The 27,027-nt window shown below is 40.2% G+C and overlaps 1 protein-coding gene across 11 annotated transcripts in view; it reads right to left on the bottom strand.

Annotated features, from left to right (window-relative positions):
- The window catches only part of ZRANB3 (zinc finger RANBP2-type containing 3), a 289,657-nt gene that overhangs the window by 24,006 nt on the left and 238,624 nt on the right, over positions 1-27,027 (bottom strand). For 10 of the 11 annotated variants that reach the window (XM_081814547.1, XM_081814545.1, XM_081814546.1 and 7 more), the window contains 3 exons: positions 7,651-8,038; positions 4,229-4,426; positions 538-629 (listed from right to left, as the gene is read on the bottom strand). In XM_081814547.1, the coding sequence (XP_081670673.1) occupies positions 538-629; positions 4,229-4,426; positions 7,651-8,038 (678 nt within the window). The remainder of the gene's footprint in view (positions 1-537; positions 630-4,228; positions 4,427-7,650; positions 8,039-27,027) is intronic. The other variant, XM_081814552.1, reaches the window with a different exon arrangement.

Here is a 27,027-nt window from a genome sequence, read left to right as displayed (position 1 = left end):
TGGTACTTGTCTTTCTCTGTCTCACTTATTTCACTTAGCATCATACCCTCTATGTCCATCCATGTTGTTGCAAATGGCAAGATCTCGTTCTTTGTGGCCGCATAATATGCCACTGTGTAGATGTGGGGTGTGTGTGTGTACCACATCTAGGAGCTCTTACTGAGAGTTTCTTATGGCTAGGCACAAGTGCTAAGTGATTTACAGGAATTGGCTCATGTTACCCTTGCAACAACTCCTCTCCACATTTTCCAGTTGAGGAAACTGAGGCACAAAGCAGTTAAGTAATATGTTCAAGATTCCATGCTCAGTAACAGATATGAATTGAAGCAGTTTGGCCCTGAAGTCTGTGCTCTTAACTACTATGCTGTTTTGCTTCTCACTGTCTTTAGATTTAACAAAAGAATTTTAGAATTAGCTTTAAGGAGAAAAAGAACCAGATACCTATATCACTGTTAATAAAATTAAATATCTCCACTGAGACATGAAAAAAAGGAAGCCTTTGTATGTTTCAAGCTACAGAATCTGCATGATGCTTACCTTAGTATAGAGGTGAATCCGGTCAGTATTCTTACTTGCACAGAACATTAAGGTATCATACACTGGCAAGTTGTCTGAACTCTTCAACTGTTCTAGTTAAGAAGATAAAAAAGAACCTGAAGGCTTATCTCTCCTCTAACCAAAATAGCTTATTTTAATCTTCTATGGGTTAGAATGATGAAAGAGCTATATAAAACATATCAACATATTTGACAAAGAACATGTGTCTGCACTTGAAATAAAACTACGATGGCAGGCCATCTAAGACCATATTGGCTTATATGGAAACCAGTTGCTTTGCACTTTTGCTAATGACCCCATAAGAGAGAAACAAATTAGGAATTAGCTGAAAAGATATGAGTTAGGTATGAGAGAGAACTTCCTCCACCGAGAGTTGTCAGTCTTAAAGGAGTCTAGAATCTGGACTTCTCCAAGAGTGGTTTTAAGCTGGGACTGAAGGAGCACCACTTTGGTTACCAGCAGCAATCCAGCTCTGTGAAAGGCCACTTAAATGCCAGATTCCCTATGACCCAGTACTTCACATTCAGAAAAGGGGACATGTGGACAAGTTTTTTTTCTGATTATCTTCTTTTATTTACCACTTCTCAGTTTCACTGACCAATATATATGGGAGAGAGAGGGTTAACACAGTGGATCTAGGGGCGCCTGGGTGGCTCAGTTGGTTAAGCGACTGCCTTCGGCTCAGGTCATGATCCTGGAGTCCCGGGATCGAGTCCTGCATCGGGCTCCCTGCTCGGCAGGGGGTCTGCTTCTCCCTCTGCCCTCTTCCCTCTCGTGCTCTCTGTCTCTCAAATAAATAAATAAAATCTTTAAAAAAAAAAAAACCACAGTGGATCTAAATAATAATTATGGTTAACACTTATCAAGTACTTACAATGTGCCAGGCACTGTTCTCAGTACATATATTAACATCTCTCAGAAATAAGTAGTGCATTTTACAGAGGAGAAAACTGAGGCACCTTTACTCGCCCAAGGTCACACCACCAGTAAGAGGACGTAAGACATTGTAGAATGTGGCTACAGAGCCTATGCCCTTAACCTCTGCCACAGTTCCTGAACGACTTTCATCCTCATCATTATTTTTATTTTATTTTTTCCTCGGTGACCTTTTAAAGTGCTTCCCCAGATCTAGAAGTCTATGATTTGTCATTCTACTTGGCAATGTCATCATCTTTTAATTTTTCTAATCAAGCCACTGGTCATTTCACAAACTTGGGAGTATTCCCATATTTCATAAATTCAAAAATGTCAGCTTTTCCCACACTTGAACACCCCTGAGATTGGCATGTTGTACAGCCAGTAACTGTGCCATCTTACAATCATTGCTGGCCCAGTGGCAGGTGCGAAGTGGTTGTCACTGCCCGAGCACCCAGGAGCTTAGTCATAACTACAATGCTGTTATTACTTCAACACCACACTTGAGTCAAACGCATTGTCTGTTACTACATGAGTTCAGTTTAATTACCTCTACAATGTCTTCAAAACGTTTCACTATGATTTGGTATTGAAATGAAAAGTTAGCATGCGTACCAAAAAACTTTGCATATAAGGCAGGAGAGGATAAATTTGATATTAAAGAAGTAAATATGTATCGTTGGAGGAAGAACCAAAATTTTTTTATATTCTTGCAAAGGAATAACTAAGTGCTTCATGGAACCTAAGGAAAGGAGATCCCTGCAGACAGAGGAAGCTCTCTCACATCTGCATCCTGAGATGTACAGAAAGGTTGCCCTAGTACATGCCAAGCACAGCAATGAAGGCAGAAGGACTGCCGAATCCCTCAGGACAAATGAAAGAAATATCAAAGCAACAGAGGGTGGTTTGACCTGGTCTGGGCTCTCATTTGGGTATTAAGTCACAGCTTAATTTTTAGAGTTTCTTTCTTTTTTAATGTACATAAAATAAGTGCATCCTATAATCACTGTGTATTCAGATTTTTTGAAGAACCACAGTTAATGCATTAATGTTTAAAGATCAGAAGTCATTCTCTGATTAAAAAGCATTAAAGGATTGATTCCAAATCAGTTGATATTCTCGGTAGCTAGCAGCTACATCGGGGAACATATTTCTCTTGTCATTGTTTTCATGAAGTATAATTTAATGGCTCAAGACTGGAGATGACGCATCTTGTGACGACACAGCCATCCTTCCAGACCCTTAGAATTCCAGTGAGAACAAAACCACAGTCCCCGCAAAGCACATACCACTCCAGTTCTAGAAGAGCTTATGTGCATAGAATAAACATTTTCACATAGTGTGCCCCCTGTCACCCTTCTGTTTGTTTTTCATGGAAATCCATGTTAGTGGGGAGAGGTGAAACATTATCGCTTGTATGGAATTCTCAGCTCAGTGATCTGAGAAGTCAGGAATGGGGGAAAAGTTGGCATTGTCTGGAGTGGATGAGGCCAAGGCAAATTTCACTGGCCAAATAGAATTTCTAAAGGTCTAGTGATTTTTGAAAAGTATGTGTAAGTAAACCTAGCATCTGCCTTCATCAAGGGACCAATTTCCAACTCACAAACCAGAATTTCCCTGCCACAGATGAAGAGACTTATGGTCCATGAGTTGTTTGTTCTCGGTCTGATGTTTAGTCCAGTGAGCCACACGCTGTCCTACAACAAGGGCTTCATCAGCACTTGAGGGACTGTCAGAGCAGGAGGAAGGAAACCAGAATTATGAAGGGAATGCCCCACTTGAGACTACACCGTCTACCTAAATACCGTTAAAATTAACACACCTAAAACAGGGTCCATTCCAAGACATTATTTGAGAAGACCTTGAGGCATTAGAGGGAAGGAGGGCTGAGGGAAAAAGAAAGGAGAATGGCCTGAGCTCAGAAATTCTTAAATGAACGTTTCATTTTAAATGAATCTGACTCTGAATTATATCTGTGTTTAATAGCAACTGATTTAGAAGGAAAACTTCAACTGTCCCATCTCAACAGTTTTGGTGTTGTTATAATGAGAACATCCGTCTGTGGGTTACTATGGTCACTAACCGATTAACAAAGAAAATAACCCCAAAGTACTCATCAACTCTGGCCAGTCGGCCCATAACGACAGTGATGTGTGACATATGGGCTGGTATGCACCCACCATCATAGCGTGAAGTAATGAATGGAATCAACCAAAGAGTAAATAAATCCAAACACTACATGGTTGGCTCCAAGTGCAGTCATGATTCATATAGTCTTGAAATTATGTACCTTGAAAACGTTTTCTTAAAAAAAAACAAAACACCCAAAATCCTAAATTTAAAATAGGCCAATTAGTTGTAGCCATTTAAAAGAAATTCATGTGCAAATGATTAATGATCTGTTAAGTAGCTGTTAATAATATGTCCATCTTACTGTTTTGTCCAAAAGAACCTCCCAAATATCAAAACCTCACCCTCGCTCGTGGATGGGCCTGACCCGGATGAGGCTGGGCGAGTGGCCTGGGGGCAGCACGGGCAGAGCTACATGTCAGTTCTGCTCTCTGTGTCATGTCTGAATGCCCACAGTTCTGCTCTTCCAGCCATCTGGTATTTCAGTGGGTGGTTCCAAATGTTTAATACAAAAATGGTAATGCAAGGAACCTGGAACGGGATAGTGGTAGCAAATCTATCAACAGTATTATCTATCTACGTGCATGGTTTGCATCTGGACACTGGAAGTGGAAACCAGACTTACCATCACCTGGCTGGGGTGTGAGTCTGTCTTCTCTCTTGATTTCTGATATTTCTTCCTTGCTTTCAGCCAACAGGTTAGGTTCTGAGGGTGCAAGGACTTGTTTTTCACAGTCAGAACTAGTCCAAACGTTTTTGGAAGTGTCTTTCTGAGGATCACCTTTCTCATCTTCGTTTTTATCCTGGGTAGAGCTGAGGCTATCTAGTTGTAGAATTATGAAAATCAAACAATTTACACACAAATTTAGGTAAAATCATTATTTACTCTAAGGTCAGTTTTATTTATTTTTTTAAAAGATTTTATTTATTTGACAGACACACAGAGAGAGAGGGAACACAAGCAGGGGGAGGGTCAGGGAGAAGCAGGCTTCCTGCTGAGCAGGGAGCCCGATGTGGGGCTCGATCCCAGGACCCTGGGATCATGACCTGAGCCGAAGGCAGATGCTTAACGACTGAGCCACCCAGGTGCCCCTACGGTCAGTTTTTAAAAAGTCACAGCTAGGTCTTATAAAAAGAAACACGGTCAACAATGTTTGTTCATTCTCTGGCAACACCTGCTGGGAGTCACTAAATGCCCCATGTGCAAACGATGGGGTGCTGGACAGGCGGTGAGGAATGAGACAGACAAATCCCTGCTTCCTAGAGTTTCCATTCTAAGTGTCAGAGACAGACAATCACCAAGGAAGCAAAAAAAATCAGAGAAGGAGAATAAAGGCCAATGAATAAAGAAAAAGAAATAAAACAAGAGAATAAAATAAGGTTTTGTAATCAGGGGACAGTGGGGAGCAAAGTTCGGCAGCGCCAAGCTCTGGGTCGAATTCCATCTGAGCTGAGGGCTGTTCGGGAATCTAGGAGGCCCAGCCCGAGAGCCTGTATTCTCAAACCCGATTGTAAATGTAAATGGAAGCCATTGAGGGTTTTAGGTAAAGGAATGGAATCATCTGAGTTTTTAAAGGCTCACTCTGGTTGCTTGTACTGAAGGGCCACAGGGAGGCTAGCTGGGAGGCCACTGAGGTCTGGGAGAGAAAATGGTAACTTCTGGTAGGATGGTAGCAGCAAGGAAGACGTGGCCAGAATCAAGATAGACTTTGAAGTTATGCCAGCAGAACCTGACAAATCAAGTGTGGGAGGAGAGAAAGGAATCAAGGACGCTGCCTGCGTTTCTAGCATCATGGAGGGATGATGAGGGAAGAGAAGATTTAGGTGTTAGGTGTGGTGGTGGTGAATCAAGAACTCCACCTTGGGCCATGTTCACCTTGAGGTACCCAACACACAAGCAGGTGCAGATGAGACAGAGGCATATGGACGAGCCGCAGTTCAAGCGGGAGACAAGTGTGGGCCTATGAACTGTAATATGGCAAGTATGAGCTATGTGGATATTAGGAACAAAGCGCAAGAGGGGTACCTGGCTGGCTCAGTAAAGCATACGACTCTACATCTTAGGGTCATGAGTTCAAGCCCCATGTTGGGCACAGAGATTACTTAAAAAAACAAAACAAAACAAAACAAAACAAAGCACAAGAGAAGGGTTATTCATTGACAAATATTAGTGTTCAGTATATACTATACCAAATTGTACTGAATGTCCTGGAGAATGCATTAGCAACCTTTATAGGACTGTAATTTCATAATATTGCTCCTTTAGTTTTTTTTTTTTTTTTTTAAGATTTTATTTATTTGACACAGAGAGAGAGAGAGAGAAAGCACAGGCATGGGGAGTGGCAGGGAGAGGGAGAGGGAGAAGCAGGCTCCCTGCTGAGCAAGAAGCCCAATGAGGGGCTCGATCCCAGGACCCTGGGATCATGACCTGAGCTGAAGGCAGATGCTTAACTGACTGAGCCACCCAGGCGCCCCTCTCCTTTAGTTTTTCGGATTCTGTTTCCTCAAAGTGTTATATGGCAAACACTGATTGAAAATTTTGGATGAATTAGAATTAATTCTGCTTTTCAGTACTTTTGAGAGTACATCCAAATTAGGGTGGGAAATCATTATGCCAAGTACAATAATATTAATCTAACAATTACAACCTTTTATACACAGTAGTATCACTGTTACTTATATGTATTTCTGTTTAGTCAGACTTTCATAGTCACAAAAGGAGTTTGTTTTTCTTTAGGTTACTTGTGAGTTTGCTTATTAAATCAGGAGTCTAGAAACTTTTGCTGTTGCTCTTGGTGTCACAAAGAAAAATCAGAACTACAAACCCTATTAAACTATGATTTTCATTGCTAAATCACTCAACTTATACTTAATGTGAACTGGCATTATTCTGTAGTCATGAGATACTTTATTTTTATGGTCTAGAGTAGTTGGAAATTGAATGAGATAATGCAAATTGTGAGAGATATTATATGGAATAAGCTTGTGGTTCCAATTTAGTTCACAGACAACAGGTGTCCACATTACAAATATAACCACCCAGATGGCAGACTTGTCATTTTTGTAGGAACACCCAGAATTGAAAGAGGAAAGACTCAGCTACTGATTACATTTTCTTTCAGATTAAAACTAAGACATAGGAGAACAAGAAAGACAGGAAGCAACTGCAGTAGCAGAGCCTTTATCTTAGCTGACTCTTTGTTACTGTCACTCTCTAAAGAGTTCACATATAATGGAAAAGGAGGTGTGTACAATTATTACAACTGATAAAATAAAATGATTTCTTCCAGCTTCCAAAACTGTCAAGTTGGCCTTTTGAGTTGCCATGAAAATGGTCTCTCAAACTGGAAACAAAAGAAATACTAATGATCTTTTTTCTTAAGACAACCTCAGTATTAATTAATTTCAAAAACAAAACATCAGAAAATGTAATACCATGCTATAAAAACATACTCTGAGGTATGTTTATAATTTCTACTTTTAAAATAGCATGTTTTGGAAAAGAATAAACTCAAAACAGATACCAAATTGGTTCTTAAAAGACGATCTATAGAGGAATTTTTATGATTTGTCATACAAGAAACAGGACACAATGTATATTTTACTAGGCAAAGAAGCTACCCTGGATTATTTTGCTGTTTAAACAAAAATAATCTATAATTTCTTTAAAAACAAGTATTATCTACAGGAGAAAGAAAACAGCAGGTCTATGACTATAAGGCATATTTGCTGCCATAGCAACAGAGCTTCTATTCCTGCCCACTGAATTCACATCCTGCTGGCATTAATGAGAAATGTCCATTTGTGCCAAATTAATGCCATGTCACAGACGCTCAGGGATATACATTCTTGACAGAACTGGGAGCTTTCCACATTCTACCGGGGGATAAATTCAGTCTTCACTATGTAAAGTTCTTACTCTAGCTTAAAAGCTAAAGTCAGTGTCGAGTCCCACTAACCCGTGCTAACAGCAGTTGCCTCTAAAAACACAGACTATGTGAAGATAACACCGCCAGCCCCATCCAGGGCCACACTCCATGTACTCACCAGCTCTGCCTGGAGGATTCTCACACATTTCACAGTAAGGTAACACTGAGTTATTGATATAGGTGCAGAAAGCACACTGCCAGCCCTTTCCAGGAAGGACTGGGCTGGTTGCCTGGGCTAGAGCCGTGGTCTGCCTGGGCCGGGATGGTTTCTCCTCTGGGGCACTGCAGTGGTCCTTGGTGGTGACCGACTTCAATCTTTTAGCTTCAGGTTCAACATTGCTTTCATAATCAATGATATGTCTTGTGGCTCTTTTTCCAGGGTCTGCTGGCACGACAGTATTTTTCTCTTGGAATATCCCTGATTCATCACAGGAGGTCACCAACTGTCTTTTCTTAGGTTTCGGTAAAAAGAATGATCGAATATCATGCTGTTTTTCTTTTTCAAACTAGGAAAAACAGTTATCAAATTAAGAAGCAATCTAATATGTTCTTCCTAAATGAAACAGATTAACCAACTATTTTCAGTAACCATATTCCTTTATCTTTTGAATACCTTGTTGGAAATGAATTCAGTTATGCTATGACTCTTCATATAAACATATATGCAGAATATCATTAACACATCTATATACTTCCTGTGTCTAACTTTTTTTTTTAGCACTTACAGTGTGCCAAGCACTTTACATATATTAACTCATTTAACCCTCATGCCAGTTCTGTAAGACAGGTACTAGTATTCTTCCTATATTTTAGATGAGGACACTAATGCTTTAGAGATGTTAAGTAATGTGGCTACAGAATTTATGTAATAAAATTATACTTCATCAACTATCTGCTCTAGAGGTATATCAGGGAAAGGAGAATTGTGTATTTAAATATTTCAAGTCAACCAAGAACCTACAAAAATGTTTCCATGCCCAAACTATAAATACAGTATTCATAAACAATGTTTTTCATATTACAATGTTTTCTTGACTAGGGAGCATTTTTTCAAATAGCATTAAAGCTATTAATTAGAACTGCTTCTTTAACAGACACATCTTAACAATTATCTTGCTTTCAAGAAATTTATTTCCCTTTTCTAAGAAAATCTCCATCATTATCTCATGTTTTTTGTCTTCTTTTCAATGTATAAATCTCAACCTCCTTATTAGAGAAAGTGGAATACATAACTCCACAAGTGATTAGCTTGTAGAAGGAAGACAGAGGAGTCAATTTTAGAGAATTCCTGTTAGGGGTACCATAGTGGATACACACTGCATTTCCAAAGATGGTCACACCAGTTCTTATCTTATTTGACATGCTTTTCTCATAATACGACACAACACGCCTACATTTGGAGGTGGGGTCTGTGTTCCTCTCCCTTGAACCTGGGTGAATCTTTGTAACTGTCTCAATCAATAGAATGCAGTGAAAATGACACTGTGTGACTTGTGAAGCTAGGTCATTGAAGATTATATGGCTTCCACTTGGTTGCTGGCATTCTGAATCTCTCTTTATGTCTTGGGTTGCTTGTCTTTGGAGCCTTGCCACCATGTTGTGGGGAGGCCCAGGTCACAGGGAGAAGCCATGTGTGGATGTCTGAGTTGACAACTCCAGGTAGGCCCCTAGGTTACAGACAGCATCAACTGCCAGACATGTGAGTGAATGAGCCTTGAGATGTTTCCAGATCTCAGACATGGGGTCTTCCATCAAAGTCCCCATTCACTGTGGAGCAAAGACACATCATCTCCATTACACCGATTGAATTCCTCACCCCTAGAAACCGTAAGAAATAATATATGACTATTGTTGTCTGAAGACACTAAATTTGGGGGTAATTTGTTATGCAGCAATAGATAACAATGACAGACACTATGGATAATGATAGCAAAATACTATATATTGTAAAGAAATATTTTACATAATACATCTACCTGCACTTCTTAGCAGTGGTGCATAAGAAAGCAAGATATAGCAAATCCACAGAGACAGAACAATTAGTGGTTAACAGGGGCTGAGGGAAAGGGAGATGGGGAGTTATTGCTAAATGGTCACAGAGTCTGTCTGAGGTGAGGAAAAAGTTTTGAAAATAGTGGTGACAATTGTACAACACTGTGAATGTGATATTAAGGGGCATTACCACTGAATTGTACACTTAAAAATGGTGAAAATGGCAAGCTTTATGATTATGTATTTACAAATATAAAAAGGAAGGGAAAAAAGCAGGAAGATTTAGGCTCTTCCCATATTGGTAAAATTAAAACATATAAGAAAAAAAATCACGTGGCCCCCCCCCAAATGTACAGCTTCTATTTTCTATGGCTGTTATTTACACAACCTCATGTACTATAAAAAGTTATCTGATTAGTTATGGAAGTTACAGAATTTAGATAAAAATATAAAGAAGGAAATTATTAACTATGAGACAAGATTTTTAAAACAAGGCACAAGGGAAATACAAGAAAAGGGTGAAGAGGGGCGCCTGGGTGGCTCAGATGGTTAAGCGTCTGCCTTTGGCTCAGGTCATGATCCCTGGGTCCTGGGATCGAGTCCCCATACCGGGCTCCCTGCTAGGCGGGGAGCCTGCTTCTCCCTCTGCCTCTGCCTCTCTCTCTCTCTCTCTCTGACTCTCATGAATAAATAAATAAAACATTTAAAAAAAAAAAGGGTGAAGAAAAGCAGAAAGATTAGCAGACTAACAGAGTTTGGTGTTTAAAAAGGTAACAAAGCAAAAAAGATAGTTAAACATTTAAAGAAAATGTTCTATTCCATATAATAGGACGGCCAAGAGGGCTTTCAGGATTTTGAAAATACTAGCAAATGTTCAGCAAACATGAACAAATTCCATCAGATATTTCTAGTTAAAGCAAGACCTTCCGAGTCCTTCCATGTCTGGAAATGAACTGATTTTGTTTCTAACCCTTAGTCAGTAGTTTCATGGGGCATATAATTCTTTTCAAGTCTTTACAAACATTGCTCTGCTTCTTCCAACACCTGATGATGCTGATGATGTTCCTTCATAGGTTGCACTTTTCCTTTGTTTTAGAGGCTTTCAAGACCTTCTCTTTATCCCTGGTGCTCTGAAATTTCACAATAATCTGTATTTCTATATCTGTATCATTTATATCTATGCCTTATGCTCAGCACCCAGGATACCTTAATTTTGAATGGTACTCAGTAGCTTTAGCTCCTGGAAATTTCCATTATTCTTTGATAGCTTCTTCCCCTTTATTTTCTTTTTTTCTGGAATTACTGTTAGCAGAACGATGGAACTAGACATAATGTCTTACCTTTTATTGTCATATTTTCCTTTTTTTTGTCTTTTTACCCTCTAAATTCTTAGTTTTTCTCTCATTTATCTTGCAACCCTACAGAATTTTATTTTGACAGCTGTATTTTTTTTAAAGATTTTATTTATTTATTTGAGAGAGAGAGAGAGCACAAAGGGAGAGTGAGAGGGAGAAGCAGACTCCCCGCTGAGCAGGGAGCCCGATTTGGGGCTTGCTCCCAGGACCCTGGGATCATGACCTGAGTTGAAGGCAGACGCTTAACCAACTGAGCCACCCAGGCGCCCCTTGACAGCCATATTTTTAACATCTAAAAGTTCCTTTTGTTTCCTGTTCCTTTTTCATAGTAGTCTGATTTTATTTATATTTGCAATATCATCTTAAATGTGAGGCTACTAATTTGAGTTTTTAAAATGTTATCTTTAGGGTTAATTTTTCTATCAGCTTATTTTTGCTCCCCTTTTTCATGCTACAGATTTCCGCCCCAAATAGCCAATGACCTTGCTTGTCCCTGCATACATGTCAGTGAAAGAACAGAAGGGTTGCCTGGGAAGGTGGTACACATGGGGCTTATCACCATGAAGTTCTAAAAGAACATATTGGGTGTTATACGCAACTAATGAATCATTGAACACTACATCAAAAACTAAAGATGTACTACATGTTGGCTAATTGAACTTAATAAAAAATAAAAACATAGGGGCACCTGGGTGGTTCAGTCGGTTAAGCGTCTGCCTTCGGCTCAGGTCATGATCCCAGGGTCCTGGGATTGAGCCCCACATCAGGCTCCCTGCTCAGCGGAGAGCCTGATTGTCCCTCTCCCTCTCCCTGCCGCTCTGCCTACTTGTGCTCTCTCACAATCTGTCAAATAAATAAATAAAACCTTTAAAAATAAGTAAATAAAAACATAAAAAATAAAAGGACATAATGATTCACTGCAAGGGGTGAGGTAGATGGAGGGGCCCAGAGTGATCTCAAACTCCTACATTTCTGACTTGTAACACTGTAGGAATGATGTTTTCCTGTAATAGGGAATATAGGAAAATAACTGGGCTCCTAAAAAGACAAAAAGAGGATAAGGAAATAAGTTCACTTTTAGACATGTGTGAAGACTGATGGGTACCAGGATGGAGAGTTCCAGGAAGCAGATCTGGAGTTCAAGAGAAAGAAACAACTAGATTCACACATCTGGGAACCACTAACAGAGAGAGGTGGTTAAAGGTATAGGACTTGATGTCATGATACATGGAGGGAGAGGGTAGTGAGAAAAGGTCAAAGTCAAGGACAGAAAGTACAGAAAGTACAGAAACAGCATTAAGGGTGGAATGACGAAGAGATATTAAGCAAAGAGACATATAAGCAATAGTAAGAAAGGTAGAAAAATCAGGAGAGTGGTAGCTTTATTGGATATGTGTGCGTGTGTTTTCGTTTTCCACTCATACTAGGTGCTCACTGGGCACTTTAAAACAGAAAAACCCATGTCCTTCAGTTCTGGGAAATTTTCATATATTATGTTTTCTTCCTCTGTTTTCTCTGTCTTCTCCTTCTGGAGTTCCTATTAGGCAAAAAGCTTCTGGATTGATCATTTGATTTTCTTCAACTTTTCTCACACTTGCCGATCGCTATTTGTTCTTCTTTCTTTGTGAGTTCATTACTTCTGTCCCATCCTTGTTGAATTACTATTGTCTGATATGACAGGTCCAATTCCTACGAGCTTCACTTGTCTGATTTCCTCTCCTTGTTCTGGTTTCATGGGCACAGTATTTTCTTTCACTTCTCTATGGACATTAGTAATAGTTTTGGTGTTTCCTTTTAACGTCTTCTCCATGGTCTCTGGCTTCTTCTGATCCCTTTCTTGGCTTACATGCTTGTTTTGGTCTCTGCTTTTCCAGTGAAAGGATTTCCTCCAGGCTTCACAGCCTTTACTGTCCATTCATATTTAAGAATGAGACTTAATAAGCATTAAGAATAAAATGCAATGGCAAGTTTCATGTGGGGGACTTCACTGAGGTGACCAGTGACTGTCAGAGAAACCCTGTCAGTCTCCATAGTCTTTTCGTGGTCCGGTCTGGTTTTCCAGAAAGGAGTCCTTCAGTCTCCTTCCTGAAGGGTACAATGCTGGCTATCAGTAATCTGGGAGCTGATTAGGAGAAGGGTGCTAAGGATTCTATCATTAATTAAGGAGTCTTGCACATAATATGCTTGTTTTCAATTTACTGCCTTCCCCCTCTCTGAAGTGGCTCTCTTCCTAGACACATTTTGAAATACATTTTTTAAAGAATGTATACACCTGACATGGGTCTTGAACGCCCAACCCTGTGACGAAGAGTTGCACGCTCCACTGACTGAGCCAGCCAGGCACCACTGAAATATATTTTTTTAAAGGAGCAAATAAAATAGTTAAATAAATAAAATATAAAAAATAGGAAACATAAAACACAAAAAATAAAATGAATAAAATATATAATAACAGGCCACTCTCTCATGAAATAATGTTTAGATAGTATCAGAATCTTTTGTCCCATTCTACCTTGTAAGGAATTTATTTCTGTAAAAACATTTAATCTCTCCATCTTCCCACCAAAAAAAAACCAAAATAGTTTTAGATTTGTTTATAAAAAAGCAACCCTCCCAACAACACAAAAACCTAATCTTTCAAAAAAAAAAAAATTCTCAGGGCCTTAAAACATCAGCTTTTACAGTTGATCTCTTTAATTAAGATATTTAATTAAGCTGTTTTTATTTTATTTATTTATTTATTTTTTAAAAGATCTTATTTATTTATTTGAGAGAGACAGAATGAGACAGAGCACATGAGAGGGGGGAGGGTCAGAGGGAGAAGCAGACTCCCCACCAAGCAGGGAGCCCGATGCGGGACTCGATCCAGGGACTCCAGGATCATGACTTGAGCCAAAGGCAGTCGCTTAACCAACTGAGCCACCCAAGCGCCCTTTATTTTATTTTTTTTAAAGATTTTATTTATTTGACACAGAGAGACACAGCGAGAGAGAGAACACAAGCAGAGGGAGAGGGAGAGGGAGAGGGAGAAGCAGGCTTCCCGCCAAGCAGGGAGCCCGATGCGGGGCTCGATCCCAGGACCCTGGGATCATGACCTGAGCCAAAGGCAGACGCTTAATGACTGAGCCACCCAGGCGCTCCTAATTAAGCTGTTTTTAAATGAACATCTTTCACTATTTAAGTAATGACTAATTTTGGAAATTAACATTTGAGAAATTCTCGCTATGTGCCAGAGGCAAGTCACAGTAAAGGTCAGCAGTGACTGACAGTAATCAGAAATTGATGGCTACCTCTGCTGCTTTGAGGGCTAACTTATCGTACTCGGGAGTAATCAGTATAGGTGTTATTTTGAAACCTCAGCTGCTTGGGTTATAATAAATTGAGACTTGAGTGCGTAAAACCCAGAAAAGGAGTGTGTGGGTGTAAAGGGAATCATTTTACATAATTTTGGGAACCAAAGGATCCACTTAGAGTATAATTTTAGAAAAAAGAGAGGGCAAGATTAATTAGTAGCAATGACTTTAGTTAATGTTATGATGGCTACACTGGACAATGGTGAATGTGGCTATAGGTAGTGAACTTAGCAACGTGGCCACAGGGCTGCCAGAAGCTGTAAGGCCCAACAGAAATGAAGGCTTCCTCTGGGGTAATCAATTACAAGCCTGATCTATGTTAATAGTTATGTTTTCTGAGTGTAGCCTCTGAACAATCAGGTAAGAGGGTGGCTGATGGGGTTTCTTTGCTACTTGGCAGCTAGGAGTGATAGAAACACAGGTGGGAAAATCTCTCTGACACATCCTAACGATAATCATACATGTTGGCTGGGAACAGATAAAGGCTGCAGGTTTACTGAATAGGCGTTCTTAGCGTGGGACCCGTGGGCCTTTCACAAGACCTAGGATGGCCGCCTGTGAGCCTGAAAAGCGCCTGAAATTGGCTATAAAATGTCTGTCTTGTATGTACATTTTTGGAGAGCTTTACCCTCTCCATGGTCTCAGAGGGATTCAGGACCAACAAAGGTTAAGAGCCACTGGATTAGAATAAAATATCTGAACACGCGCCTGTGGTTGGAGGAGCTCCGTTTCTTTCCTTCATTGTCTATAAGTAAAGACAGAGTGAAAGTTCCTATGTGAGTGTACATATGGGTGGTGAATGAACTCTTTTTAAGGAGATACAAAGAAATAAATTCCCCTAAATACTTAATGAGAATCCCTCTAGCTGTTCTCAAATAATAATTTTAAAAACGGAGTAATACCAAAACAGAATAGCTTGTGTGCAGGCCTGAAACACGCTCACTTGGCTCATCTGTCACGGTAACTGGACTCTGAACAGCCTCTCAGGAGAGAGCAAATGACATGGGAGTGCCCAGATGGCCAGAGAGAAGGAAGCTACTGATGAGGTGAGCAGAGGAGAGCGCAGGAACCGCGAGGGCTGAGAGAGCAGACAATGCTGTGCTGACAGGACTCACAGCTGTAATGTCAGGCCAGTCAACTCAAAACAAAACACACTATCCTTGATGTTTGGAGACAGGGATACATCCCCATCAGCTCCTCATGGAGACTCCAGCAGGTTCCTGGGATATGTCTGATTAATGAAAGAAGGAAGTGATCTTTAACAAGATTTGTAGACACAGATACTAAACATGAATGCAAAACTTCTGTATCTGTGAGGTGCTTCTAATTACTTCTCTTTTGTCCTTTTTAATTTAACCTTTTATAAAGTGAATGTGGACACTGATTAAAGTATTCAAGAAAGAGGCAGTAAGAAATAACTGTAAACAAAATGCTTCCTAAATAAACATGTTTTCTAAAAATATTAGGTTTATTAATAACAAGACTCCCTACAGGAGCAAGCTTTATTGGTCTTACCAGAATAGACCAGAATCCTCAAGTTATAATAGCCACACTGATAGTTAAATACTCAGTACCCATCCTGTTCTGGCAGGTCTATATTAGGAAAATTACCAACCTTATTAATGTTACCAGCATTTCTCAGTGGTAAAGATAAGCAGGAACGCAGGAAGACAAAATATTTTTTATGGCTTAGGAAAGCTTTGTTACTTAAATAGCACAATTAAGCTAAAAAGGTTTTTTTTTTTTTTTTTTATCTTTTGTGACTACATTCTTGCATTTAGAAGAGATTTACTAGCAAATTATTGACAAATATCCTAACTCATCATGACTGTCCTTGTAAAGAAAGAACTATATTAAGTGACCCCTTTAATACGTCATAAGTAAAGAACTTAAATGTAGGTGTTTGTAAGTAGGAGGAATGATCTAAGCTTATAGTAATTTTTATCACAAAGCTTTTGGGAAAATATAGTTAAGTCAACATGCCCACGTCATAAGATGTGGAAAATAGAAGATACTCCTCTCTTTGGTTATATAGCTGACACTCAGTTATTGTGTTCCTGACTTTTGTTCAATATTGCTTTTGAAAAACAAAAGAAAAAATACTGCTTTCAGTGAGAAGTGCTGGGAATAAAAACTACAAAATGCTCAAGGTGGCAAAATGTGTGTTTTTATCTGAAAGGTTCAGGGACCTAATACAGTTGCTCTGTTTTGCACCATGGTAAACTCCTGCTCTTTAGAGATGAATTTCTTGGCCATGATGACAGGATTAAAAGTCAGTCAGTTATGAGAACTGAAGGAGAGGAAAAGGAAATCTCGTAAAACTCATAAAAAACAAGAAAGCACTTCAAAGCCTGGTGCTATTCCCGCACGGCTCACACCACCACCAAAAGCACCCATGTCGGGTCTTATAGACTTTGATCAAAGGGCAACTCTGGTAGGTATCATTACTGTCTCATGTCATCCGTCTCCAGTTTTTAAAAGAATTAACAAAACCGCTCTGATACAAATGGGTGACTGGTCCTGAACAGCAGACGAATGATGCCCAGAACTGGAACTAAAGAGCCTTCACTAACATTTGTAAACAAGCCAGAGGATACAGAATGACAAAAATACCGTTTTAATTATCTAAGTAAAAAAAATGAATTTCAGTTCTCCTAAAAGGGGACTTTTTCAGATTTTGTAAAATGGTCCATTCTCATGTAGTTAAATAAAATTTTGACAGTGATCCTCTCCTTAGGCACAATATATTTTCCTCTGTGGGCATAAAGAAAACAAAGCAAACAATATAAAACAACACTGGTTTAAAAAAAAGGTGGTAAAAAAGAAAATGTTTTTATTTATTTTTAAAGATGACATCAAAAGCAGTGCAAGCAAATGTCTTTGGGAAGAGCCATCTCTTCCAATAAGGACACTTAGAATGTACAGCAAAACTCTGCATAACACACAAGTCACTAGAATGTGACTCGGAAGAATGTGACTGGAATATCACCTACTCACATGCCTCTGGTTATGGCATCTCCCCTCTCCTCCTCCTGCACAGGCCGCTGTTAGAATTCCTCCCAGGCCCCACTATGTTGATCCTACCTCTGCAATGTCTGGAATTTTTCTGTTCCTATTACCACTACTACTGTTAAAGCTCAGGGTGGCATTAAATTCCTTCTGGGAATGCCTGACAAAGCAGCCTTCTATATAGTCATAGCCCTAAGAATAAAAACGAACTCACTTTATTAATAGACCTGTACATATCTAATATTGCAAGTAAAATTTTGGTAAAAGGTGTATTACAGAAACTAGCTAAAACCCAAGGTCATAATGGGACTTCCTACTTCTCAGCCTGAATCTAGACAGTAGGGCCTGCCAGGGAGACACAAGCGCAGGACAGATATGCCTCTGGGGGAGCTCAGTAACTTATCAGTCCTCAACTGTGGCCCAGCCAAGTTCTCAGGCTCTGAAAAATCATCTCTCAGGGACAGGGGGAGAAAACCCTGAGACAGAGAGGAGACAGAATATCTCTTTACCATAGGTTAAAATGAGATGGGAGGGATGGCAGACATAATCCCCTCCCCAAATACCACTGCCTCCAAGAACCTCTGTCCCTTCTCCTTCCCATTAATTTCCCACATTGCTACTAGGATCGTCTTTTGAAAACAGAAATCTGATCATGTCATTCATCTGCTTAAAAGCCTCTGATGACACTACACTATTTTCATGATAAATCCAACTTCTTGGCATTACACGTGTGGCTTCCTCTCCATCTGATCGGGTTCTTCCCATTTGAATTGCGTCTTATGTGCCCTATGCTCATACATTCACATGGAATTCCCATTCCCAGAACAAGTGATAACTGCTCTTACCACTGTGCTTTGAGGCATGCTTTTGATGTTCCAGAGGGCTGGCTGAACTAGCACCCACGCCCTTTGAACTCATCCTTCATAATCCAGCTCGGGTGTTTCCAAAGGGAAACTTTCCCACAAGCCCAGGTAGTTTATTTATTCTGTCCTGTGATCCCCGAGCCTGGTTTACATATCTCTATTTTGACATGCATTATATCTCATTAAAATGATTTAATTACAGTCGTCTCTTCCAATTAAAGAGTAAGTTCCAAAGGAATGTTAGCTGTTTTATCTTTGCACCTAGCATATAGTCTTTTAAAATTAATTGCTTTATTGAGATATAATCTATTTATATATCATAAAATTCACTCTTTTAAAGTGTCTTATTCAGTGATTTTTAGTGTATTCAGAATTCTGCAACCATCACCACTGTTGAATTGTAAAACATTTTCATCACCTTCAAAAAGAAACCCCATACCAATTAGGCAGTCACTCCCCATCTCTCCCTCCTCCAAACTTCTTACAGCCACTAATCTACTTTATTTCCCAATGGATTTGCCTATTTTAGCCAATTCATATAAATGGAACCAGACAATATGTGGCCTTTTATGTCTGGCTTATTTAACTTAGCATAAGGTTTTCAGGATTCCTCTATGTTGTAGCATGTATCAGAACTTCATTCCTTTTTATGGCTAAATAATATTCCGATGTGTGACTATACCACATTTGGTTTATCCATTCATCAACCGATGGATGTTTGGACTGTGACATTCATGCACAAGTTTTTATGTGGACATATATTTTGAATTCCCTTAAAAGTGAATCTGCTGGATCATATGGTAATTCTATGTTTAACATTGTAAGGAAACGCCAGACTGTTTTTCAAAATGGCTATACCATTTTATATGCCTACAGCAATGTATGAGTGTTCCAATTTTGCTATATCTTTGCCAATACATGTTGTCTGTCTTTTTTAATTTTAGACATCCTAGTAGGTGTGAAGTGGAATATAATTGTGGTTTTAATATAACCTTAATATATGTTTATGTAATGAATGATCTTTAAATGCTCTATACATATACACATCACATAACTAATACACATCACATCACTCTGACTAAATCAAATTGAAGTGTTTCAGTGTTCTATTCATTCCACAAATAACTGAGGGCCCTCAGTGTGCTAACTCTAATGCATCTGGTATAGTCTGGCAAGGTCATGAAGGCAGACTGTGGAAAAGAAAGGCCTGAGTTCAATCCCAGCTCTGCCACTTATTGGCTGCATGAATTCAGGTAGATCACTTAACCTTTCTGAGCTTTAGTGGGTCATGGTAATAGTATCTGCCTCTTGGTGTAGCTATGAAGGTTAAATAAAATTACGTGTTTTAAGGGCTTAGCACAGTGGCTGCATGGAATAGCTACTCAATACATGTTAATTATTACTGCTGAGTGAATTATTATTACTGAGTGCATTGAAGTAATAAAGACAAATGCCTAATAATAGCACTATGTGATGTAAGCCATGACAGAGATATTTATATGTTTCTGTCCATAACAACGAGGTTACCCTCTTGTCCTTATTATTAGGCTATTATGCAGACTAATCATACAATGTTTACAGAGTGGTTTGAATTCTAAAATATATATAGATAAATATTCTAATTTAAGATGTGTTAGTGTCAAGAAACCAGTATATTCACATATTCAAAAACAAGAGATTTTGGGTATGAAAAATTTAGACTTTATGAATGCCACAGCTCCTATGGTCAACTTTATTTTGCTGTTACCATTTTTTCAACTAGACACTATGTGGAAAACAAGGTTATTTTTAATTTGCATGAGATAATTTCTTATTGCCCTCCTTAGCCCACAATAAAACAAACATTTCATACAATGTTGGTATTTAATAAAAAATGCAAGGTTTGTTTTTGAATTTTGAGGGCATATTTTTAAATTTCATAGTTGTGCTAAAGAGCCTTCCTTTCCAACTATACACAATATTTTTTGCAGTAAACCAGCAACCATCCTACATATTATTAATGCAAGTATGAGTGTTTAAAATACAAATCTGCTTTGGGTTAAGGATGTTTGAGGCTTTGAGGACAGCAGACCAGGGGACTTGAGGATGGGTATGCTAGAGAAAAGACAGTGGTGTGAGCCAGGTCAAAGATGCAAGTACTAAGGCAGGGTAAGAAAGGTAGGCAACCAGTTAGAGTCTAATAAGGAGAAAGTAAAACTGTGAGACATTGAATTATGAGCCCACAAAATGAAAACAACTGGTAAGGTAAAACACAGATCTCAAAATCAGAGACTGAATTTGGGATCTGGAGACCTGTTCCAAAATGGAAAGAGAACTACTGTTTGAAGAAACAAAATGGAAGCAGCTCTGGCCTCCTGAGACTTGAAGAGAAACCAAGCAGAAAGACCCACCCTAGGCAGGAGTTGGACTTGTTACCCATGCTAAATTAGAGTCCCTTCTTTTGCTCACCTATGAATCACTAATGTACCAAGTTTCTCTTTGGATACTTTATAGTGTACATAAAATAGATGGAAGGGACCTCAGAAGTCATCCAGTGATCTAGATGGCTGGATAATGATGTTACTGTTTATCCATTAAGGGCCAAAAGAGAAAAGGGCTCTGTAGAGGTTAAGAGAAGGGCCCAATCCCCAGACCTATTGCTAAAGAAAGTGATACTCCTCAGATGGAGCATAAATGAAAATAGGAAGCCTTCCTATTGGAATACTCCACTCAGTGTATTTTATTCAGAAATAGCCTTTAATCACTTGGAAATGACAATATAGAATAATAAACTCCGTATCTTTCTCTCCTCCCACCTATAAATGACCAACTTTATCACTCAACATAAACCACTGTAGGAAAATCAAAACACCTCAAAATCAAAACAGTACTTAGATGTCATGTACATGCAGAGGTAGAAAAAAAGGAAGAAGCCTGAGAAACAGGCATCTGAGGCAGTGACCCTGGTGATAGACTCTTGGACAGTGCTGGTTACTTAAGGGACAGTCAACTGGGCTGTGCAGAGCTATCTCTCCTCGTGGTGGTGGGATGTTTTCATTGAGTTGGACTTCAATTTGAGTTACATTTGGATTAATAATTTCATTAAAAAATGTAAATATATTTAGGATGGGTAAAGAATTGTGACTCATTCAGTTATGGGGATTAATTCCATGCAGGGTATTAATCAAATATTTCCCAACAGCTATAGCAGGAGCATTAACCAGTGTTGCACTGAAGCAGAGTCCTAGAGGCCCCATGCTATGCCAGGTCACAAGGATGGACAGAAGGCCCTACTGGTGGGGTGAGGGAGTACAATAAGGGGACTGAAGAAGTGGCTATTTACCAAACATTACCAAAATATTGAATATTGTAACAATCAGTACACTTATACCCATATATACTGGTAAAGTACCATTTTTTTTTTATCCCAATAGTTAGCAGAAAGAGAATTCTGATTAAGAGAGGAAGGAGATACAGATAATGCCATTCTGAAAGGCGATGAATACCAGGTGAGAGAGATGGAAAGAGATACCAACACTCAGATAAAGACAATATCCAGGAACACTGCTCTCATTCTTCCCCTCCTCTTCTTCCTAACCATAGGGCTTTCTGTCCCCCAAGCACATAATCATACTAATATTAGCCTCTAGAGCAATTCACAGAAAACCAATTTATTGAAAGCCCATATGCTAAAAGACAACTGACCTAAAGCCCAATTCCCTGAAGACCAACTTGCTAAATTTACCAAATTTATTGGTTTTCTAAAACTCATTTATAGAGTTCATAGCATTTTGAACAAGATGTACTGTCAGCGTTAAGATGACTGGGGAGCTTGGGATGCAGGTGTTGGGGTCTCCTGATTCTTCCTGCCCTCAGTTTATCCTTTCTTTGCCCTTCAAGCTCACTGTCTGCTCCTTGATCCCCTTCTCTTTTGAGTCTCTCAGGCTCCTGTTCACCAGGGCTGATGGGCCAGGCTGAGTCATGTGCTAACATACACAATCTGTTTTTCCCACAATGGAAGGTCCCTCTTCTTGGCCCCAGCTCAAACCTCCAGCTGCAGCCACAGGGCACTGGGACAGGTAGAAAATGAACATCTCTTAAAATGCTGACACTCCAGAAATATTCACAAGCTGTTAAAAACCATCCCATTAGAACTGTTATAAGCTTTTCAGATAAATAAGCTTTTGATGACAATGGGCAAATTTGGTTAATTTGGCAAAGATTGAGAAAATTGGAAATATTCAAAAAATGTTAAATGTAGGAAATTAAAAAAAATGCTTTAAAAAAGGATCAGAAAGAAATTAGTATAAATAGAAAAATTCCCATAGGAAATGCTGAAATTTTGGCAACATTCAGAAGAAAAATATGTTCATCAGACTAAATATCCTTAGGACCATTCAACAAATTGAGTATTTCTTAAAATGCATGAAGCTGGAGGGTATAAAGACAAAGTGGTAGTAGCAATGCACACCTAAACTCATTTAAAGCACATTTCACATCCTGGCCAAAACCCAATCAAATATAAACAAAGCAAAACCAAATCAAGACAAATGGTCTCCACATTATAGAACTCCAATTTATAGAAAACCATGTGTGCATAAAGACATGTAGTGAGGCCAGAGTGGTTCACGATAGCGGAGCAGAAAGATCCTGAACTTACCTCTTCCCATGTATACAAATATACAGATACATATAGATTTATTCTCTCTCAAAAAGACTGGAAAACTAGCTGAAGAGCTTATCTACAACAAAGGATATGAAGGCTACATCAAGATGGGTAGGAGAGGCAGAGACATGGTTTTGTCAAGAACCCTACCCTTGCCAGAGGGAGGGATCTCAGCAGTCCAGCTCTTCTTCCAGAGAAGCAAGGTGCTGGTGCCCCATATCAGACACCCCAACCCTTGGGATTTATACTGTAGAGATAAACCCCCAAAAAGTCTTGCTCTGAAAACCAATGGGGCTTATATCCAGGAGACCCAAAAGGCTATAGGTAATTAAAAGTCTGTTCTTAAACGGTTCCTGTGCAGATTCACTCATCGTAGGACCCAGGGCAAAAGCAGTAGTTTGAAAAGTGCCAGGACCATATGCAAAGGAGATTCATTAGCTATTCCTTAAGCATCTGCTGGAGACAAGCATCTGCTGGTGACAAGCATCTGCTGGTAGGGCCTTCTCTGGGCAAGGAGGTACTGGTGGGTGTCATTTTTGACTGCTTACCTCACCTTGCCATGCCGGCAGGCACCACTTTGGCACTCCCTCAGCCTTGCTAGCACCAGTGGGCTTGCCCTGCCCCAATGTTCTCCCATGGTCATGCTGAGGCTGGCAGGCCTGCCCTGGCCCCAGGCTCCCCTGCAGGTTCCTGAAGCCAGTGGGCTTGCCCTGGCCCTGAATGCTCCTGCTCTGCTACTGTAACCAGTGGGCTAGTCTAGCTGACATGCTCTCCTGTGGCCCTGCTACAGCCAAGATTCCCACAGCTCTGCTGAAGCTGGCAGGCATGCGCAGTCAACAGAGGGGAAACCCCTCCAACGGCTGGCTTTGGTGGCCACGGTGGCCTGTGTTGCGGGGCCCCATGAGACTAAAACAATCAGAGAGACAGATCTAGGCAGATGATTAACACCAGGGCATACCTCACAAAGTACACTGAAACAAACTCCAGTATTCCTATGAAAAAGGCCTTGTTATGTGTCCTAGAGCGTCAGCCTGAGGGACAGACTACAGATTTACCACAAAACTAGAGGCAACAGAGGAACTCTCAGGGAATGTAGGCTGTGAGACACCAGCTGTACTCTTCCTTGGCCTCACTACAACTTGCTGGCATCCCCCAGCAAGGAGCGTATCCACTTGTCTGCAGCCCCAGTGTGCAACTGGCACCAGGGCACACCTCCAAATCACCTGGTTGGGAGGCCAGCAGGGGTTATGAGTACAGTCCCACAGGACTGTATATATATATATATATTTTTTGAATTTTACTTTTTTATTTTTTTTTTAATTTTATTTTGTTATGTTAGTCACCATACAATACATCATTAGTTTTTGATGTAGTGATCCACGATTCATTGTTTTCGGACTGTATATATTTGCAAATTTAAAAATCAGCTGCCTCAGGGTCTCGCTTCCAGAAATTAGCTTGAAATTAGGTGCTGACTGGGGCGCCTGGGTGGCTCAGTCGGTTAAGCGGCTGCCTTCAGCTCCGGTCATGATCCCAGGGTCCTGGGATTGAGCCCCACGTCAGGCTCCCTGCTCGGTGGAGAGCCTGCTTCTTCCTCTCCCTCTCCCTGCTGTTCTGCCTACTTGTGCTCTCTCTCTGTCAAATAAATAAAATCCTTAAAAAAAAAAATCTTTAAAAAAAAAAATCTAAAAAAAAAAAAAAAAGAAATTAGGTGCTGACTGAGATCTCTCCCTTTCAAACACTGACAGGGCTTGGCACACCATCAAAAGTGGGACCCATCAAGAATAATTCAGGCTGCTTAGACAATCACAAAGGTACAAGAGGAAACCAAAAACTAGGGCAAGATGGAACAATAAGGTTCATCACCTACACAAGGAAAGTCCAAGACTCAGAGGAAGCTGTTATACCGAATATACATAGAAACAAAGAAAGAAAAGCAAAATGAGGAAACAGAGGAATATATGCCAAATGAAAGAACAATAAAAACCCCAGAAAAAAATCTTAATGAGACGGCTATAAGTAATTTACCTGATAAAAAGTTCAAACTAATGGTCATAAAGATCCTCATCAGTCAGGAGGAGCAAGATGGTGGAGGAATAGGAGACCTAAATTTCGTCTGGTTCCAGGAATTCAGCTAGATAGGGATCAAACCGTTCTGAACACCTACGAACTCAACAGGAGATGGAAGAAAATAGCAGCAACTCTCTGAACAGAAAAGCGACCACTTACTGGAAGGTAGGATGTGCGGAGAAGTGAATCCGAGGCGATATTCAGTAGGATAGATGGCAGGGGAGGGGGCCTCCATCGGCCACTACTAGCTAGTGATAGAGCCTCGGAGCACAAAATTGGAACTTTTAGAAGTCTGCTCCGCTGAGGGACGTCGCTCCAGTGGCTAAGTGGGGGGTGGAACCCTCGCTGGGACAGTGTGGTCTCAGGACCCTCGGGGGTCACAGGAAGATCGGGGGTGCCTGAGTGTGGCAGAGCTCCCAAGTATCGGTGCGGGGAAGCCGGCTGCAGAGACGGAGCCGTGAGTGGGCTCTCAGCTCGGGGTTGCCGTAAACCATGATCCGCAGCACAGTCGGGCCACTGCTCTTCCAGGAGGGACCCAACAAGCAGCAGATCTGGGGAGACTCCCCTTCCTCCCCTGGGAGGAGCGGCGCAGGAGTGCACCGCAGGGATCTGCTGGGTGTGGAGACTCCAGACGGGGTCAAGTGCCAGAGATAGAGACGCTCCGTCGCAGTCGGGGTGAGCATGGAGAGTGGCCAGAGACTGGGGAGATGGGAGTGATTGACTGCTTTTCTCTGGGGGCGCACTGAAGAGTGGGGCCCCTAGTTCTTGGCTCCTCCAGGGCGGAGATTGGGAGGTCGCCATTTTCACTCTCGTCCTCCAAAGCTGTATGGACAGCTTGCAGGGAACAAAAGTTCCCGAGAGCAAAACCAAGCCCAGCCCGGTAAGGGCAGGGCAATTCTGCCTCCGGCAAAGACATTTGGAACCATGGCAACAGGCCCCTCCCCCAGAAGATCAGCAAGAACAGCCAGCCAAGACCAAGTTTACCGATCAATGAGAACGGCAGAACTCCAGCGCTAGGGGAATACTGCACATAGAATTCATGGCTTTTTTACCATGATTCTTTAGTCTTTCAAAGTTAAATTTTTTTAACTTTCTTTTTTTTAAATTTTTCTTTTTCCTTTTTTCAACCAACATCTTATCAATCCCTTTTTTAAAAAATCTTTATTTTTCATTTTTAGAGTCATATACTATCCCTTCACAGTAGTTAACCTTACTTTTGGTATATGTATATATACATATATATATATGTTGTTCTCTCTTTAAAAGTTTGGAATACAGTTTCTTCTAAGAGACCAAAATATACCCTAAATCTCTAGTGTATGGCTTTGTTCTAGTCTCCTGCCTGATCACATTCTCCCCCTGCCTTTTTTTTTAAAATCCTCTTCTCTTTTTTCAACCAACTTCTTATCTTATCAATTCCTTTTATAAAATCTTTACAGTCATATTCCATCCCCTCATAATATTTACCCTTATTTTTGTACATATGTAAGTTTTTCTCTCTTCAAAATTTTGGGAGGCACTTTCTTCTAACAGACCAAAATACACCCAAAATCTAGTGTGTGGCACTGATGTATGCACCAGCCTGATCATATCTGATCATATTGTTTTTTGTTTGTTTGTTTTTATCTTTATCTTTTTTTTTTTCTTTTTCCTTTCTTTCCCCCCAGTTTCAGGTCTCTTCTGATTTCTTTAGTGTATATTTCTCTGGGGTCGTTGTTACCCTGTTAACATTTTGTTCTCTCATTCATGTATTCTCCTCTGGACAAAATGACAAGACGGAAAAAATCACCTCAAAAAAAAGAACAAGAGGTAGTACCGACTACCAGGGACCTAATCAATAAGGACATTAGTAAGATGTCGGAACTACAGTTCAGAATTATGATTTTAAAGATACAAGCTGGGCTTGAAAAAAGCATAGAAGATATTAGAGAAACCCTTTCTGGAGAAATAAAAGAACTAAAATCTAATGAAGTCGAAATCAAAAAGGCTATTAATGAGGTGCAATCAAAAATGGAGGCTCTAGGGGCGCCTGGGTGGCTCAGTTGGTTAAGCGACTGCCTTCGGCTCAGGTCATGATCCTGGAGTCCTGGGATTGAGTCCTGCATCGGGCTCCCTGTTCAGCAGGGAGTCTGCTTCTCCCTCTGACCCTCCCCCCTCTCATGCTCTCTCTCTCATTCTCTCTCACAAATTAAAAAAAAAAAAAAAATG

The sequence above is a fragment of the Leptonychotes weddellii genome, chromosome 3 (assembly GCF_054177405.1).
Source record: "Leptonychotes weddellii isolate Sample4059 chromosome 3, ASM5417740v2, whole genome shotgun sequence".
NCBI classification, from domain to species: domain Eukaryota; kingdom Metazoa; phylum Chordata; class Mammalia; order Carnivora; family Phocidae; genus Leptonychotes; species Leptonychotes weddellii.
The sequence above is the reverse complement of the archived record's forward strand: the minus strand, read 5'-3'. Positions and strand labels throughout refer to the sequence as shown.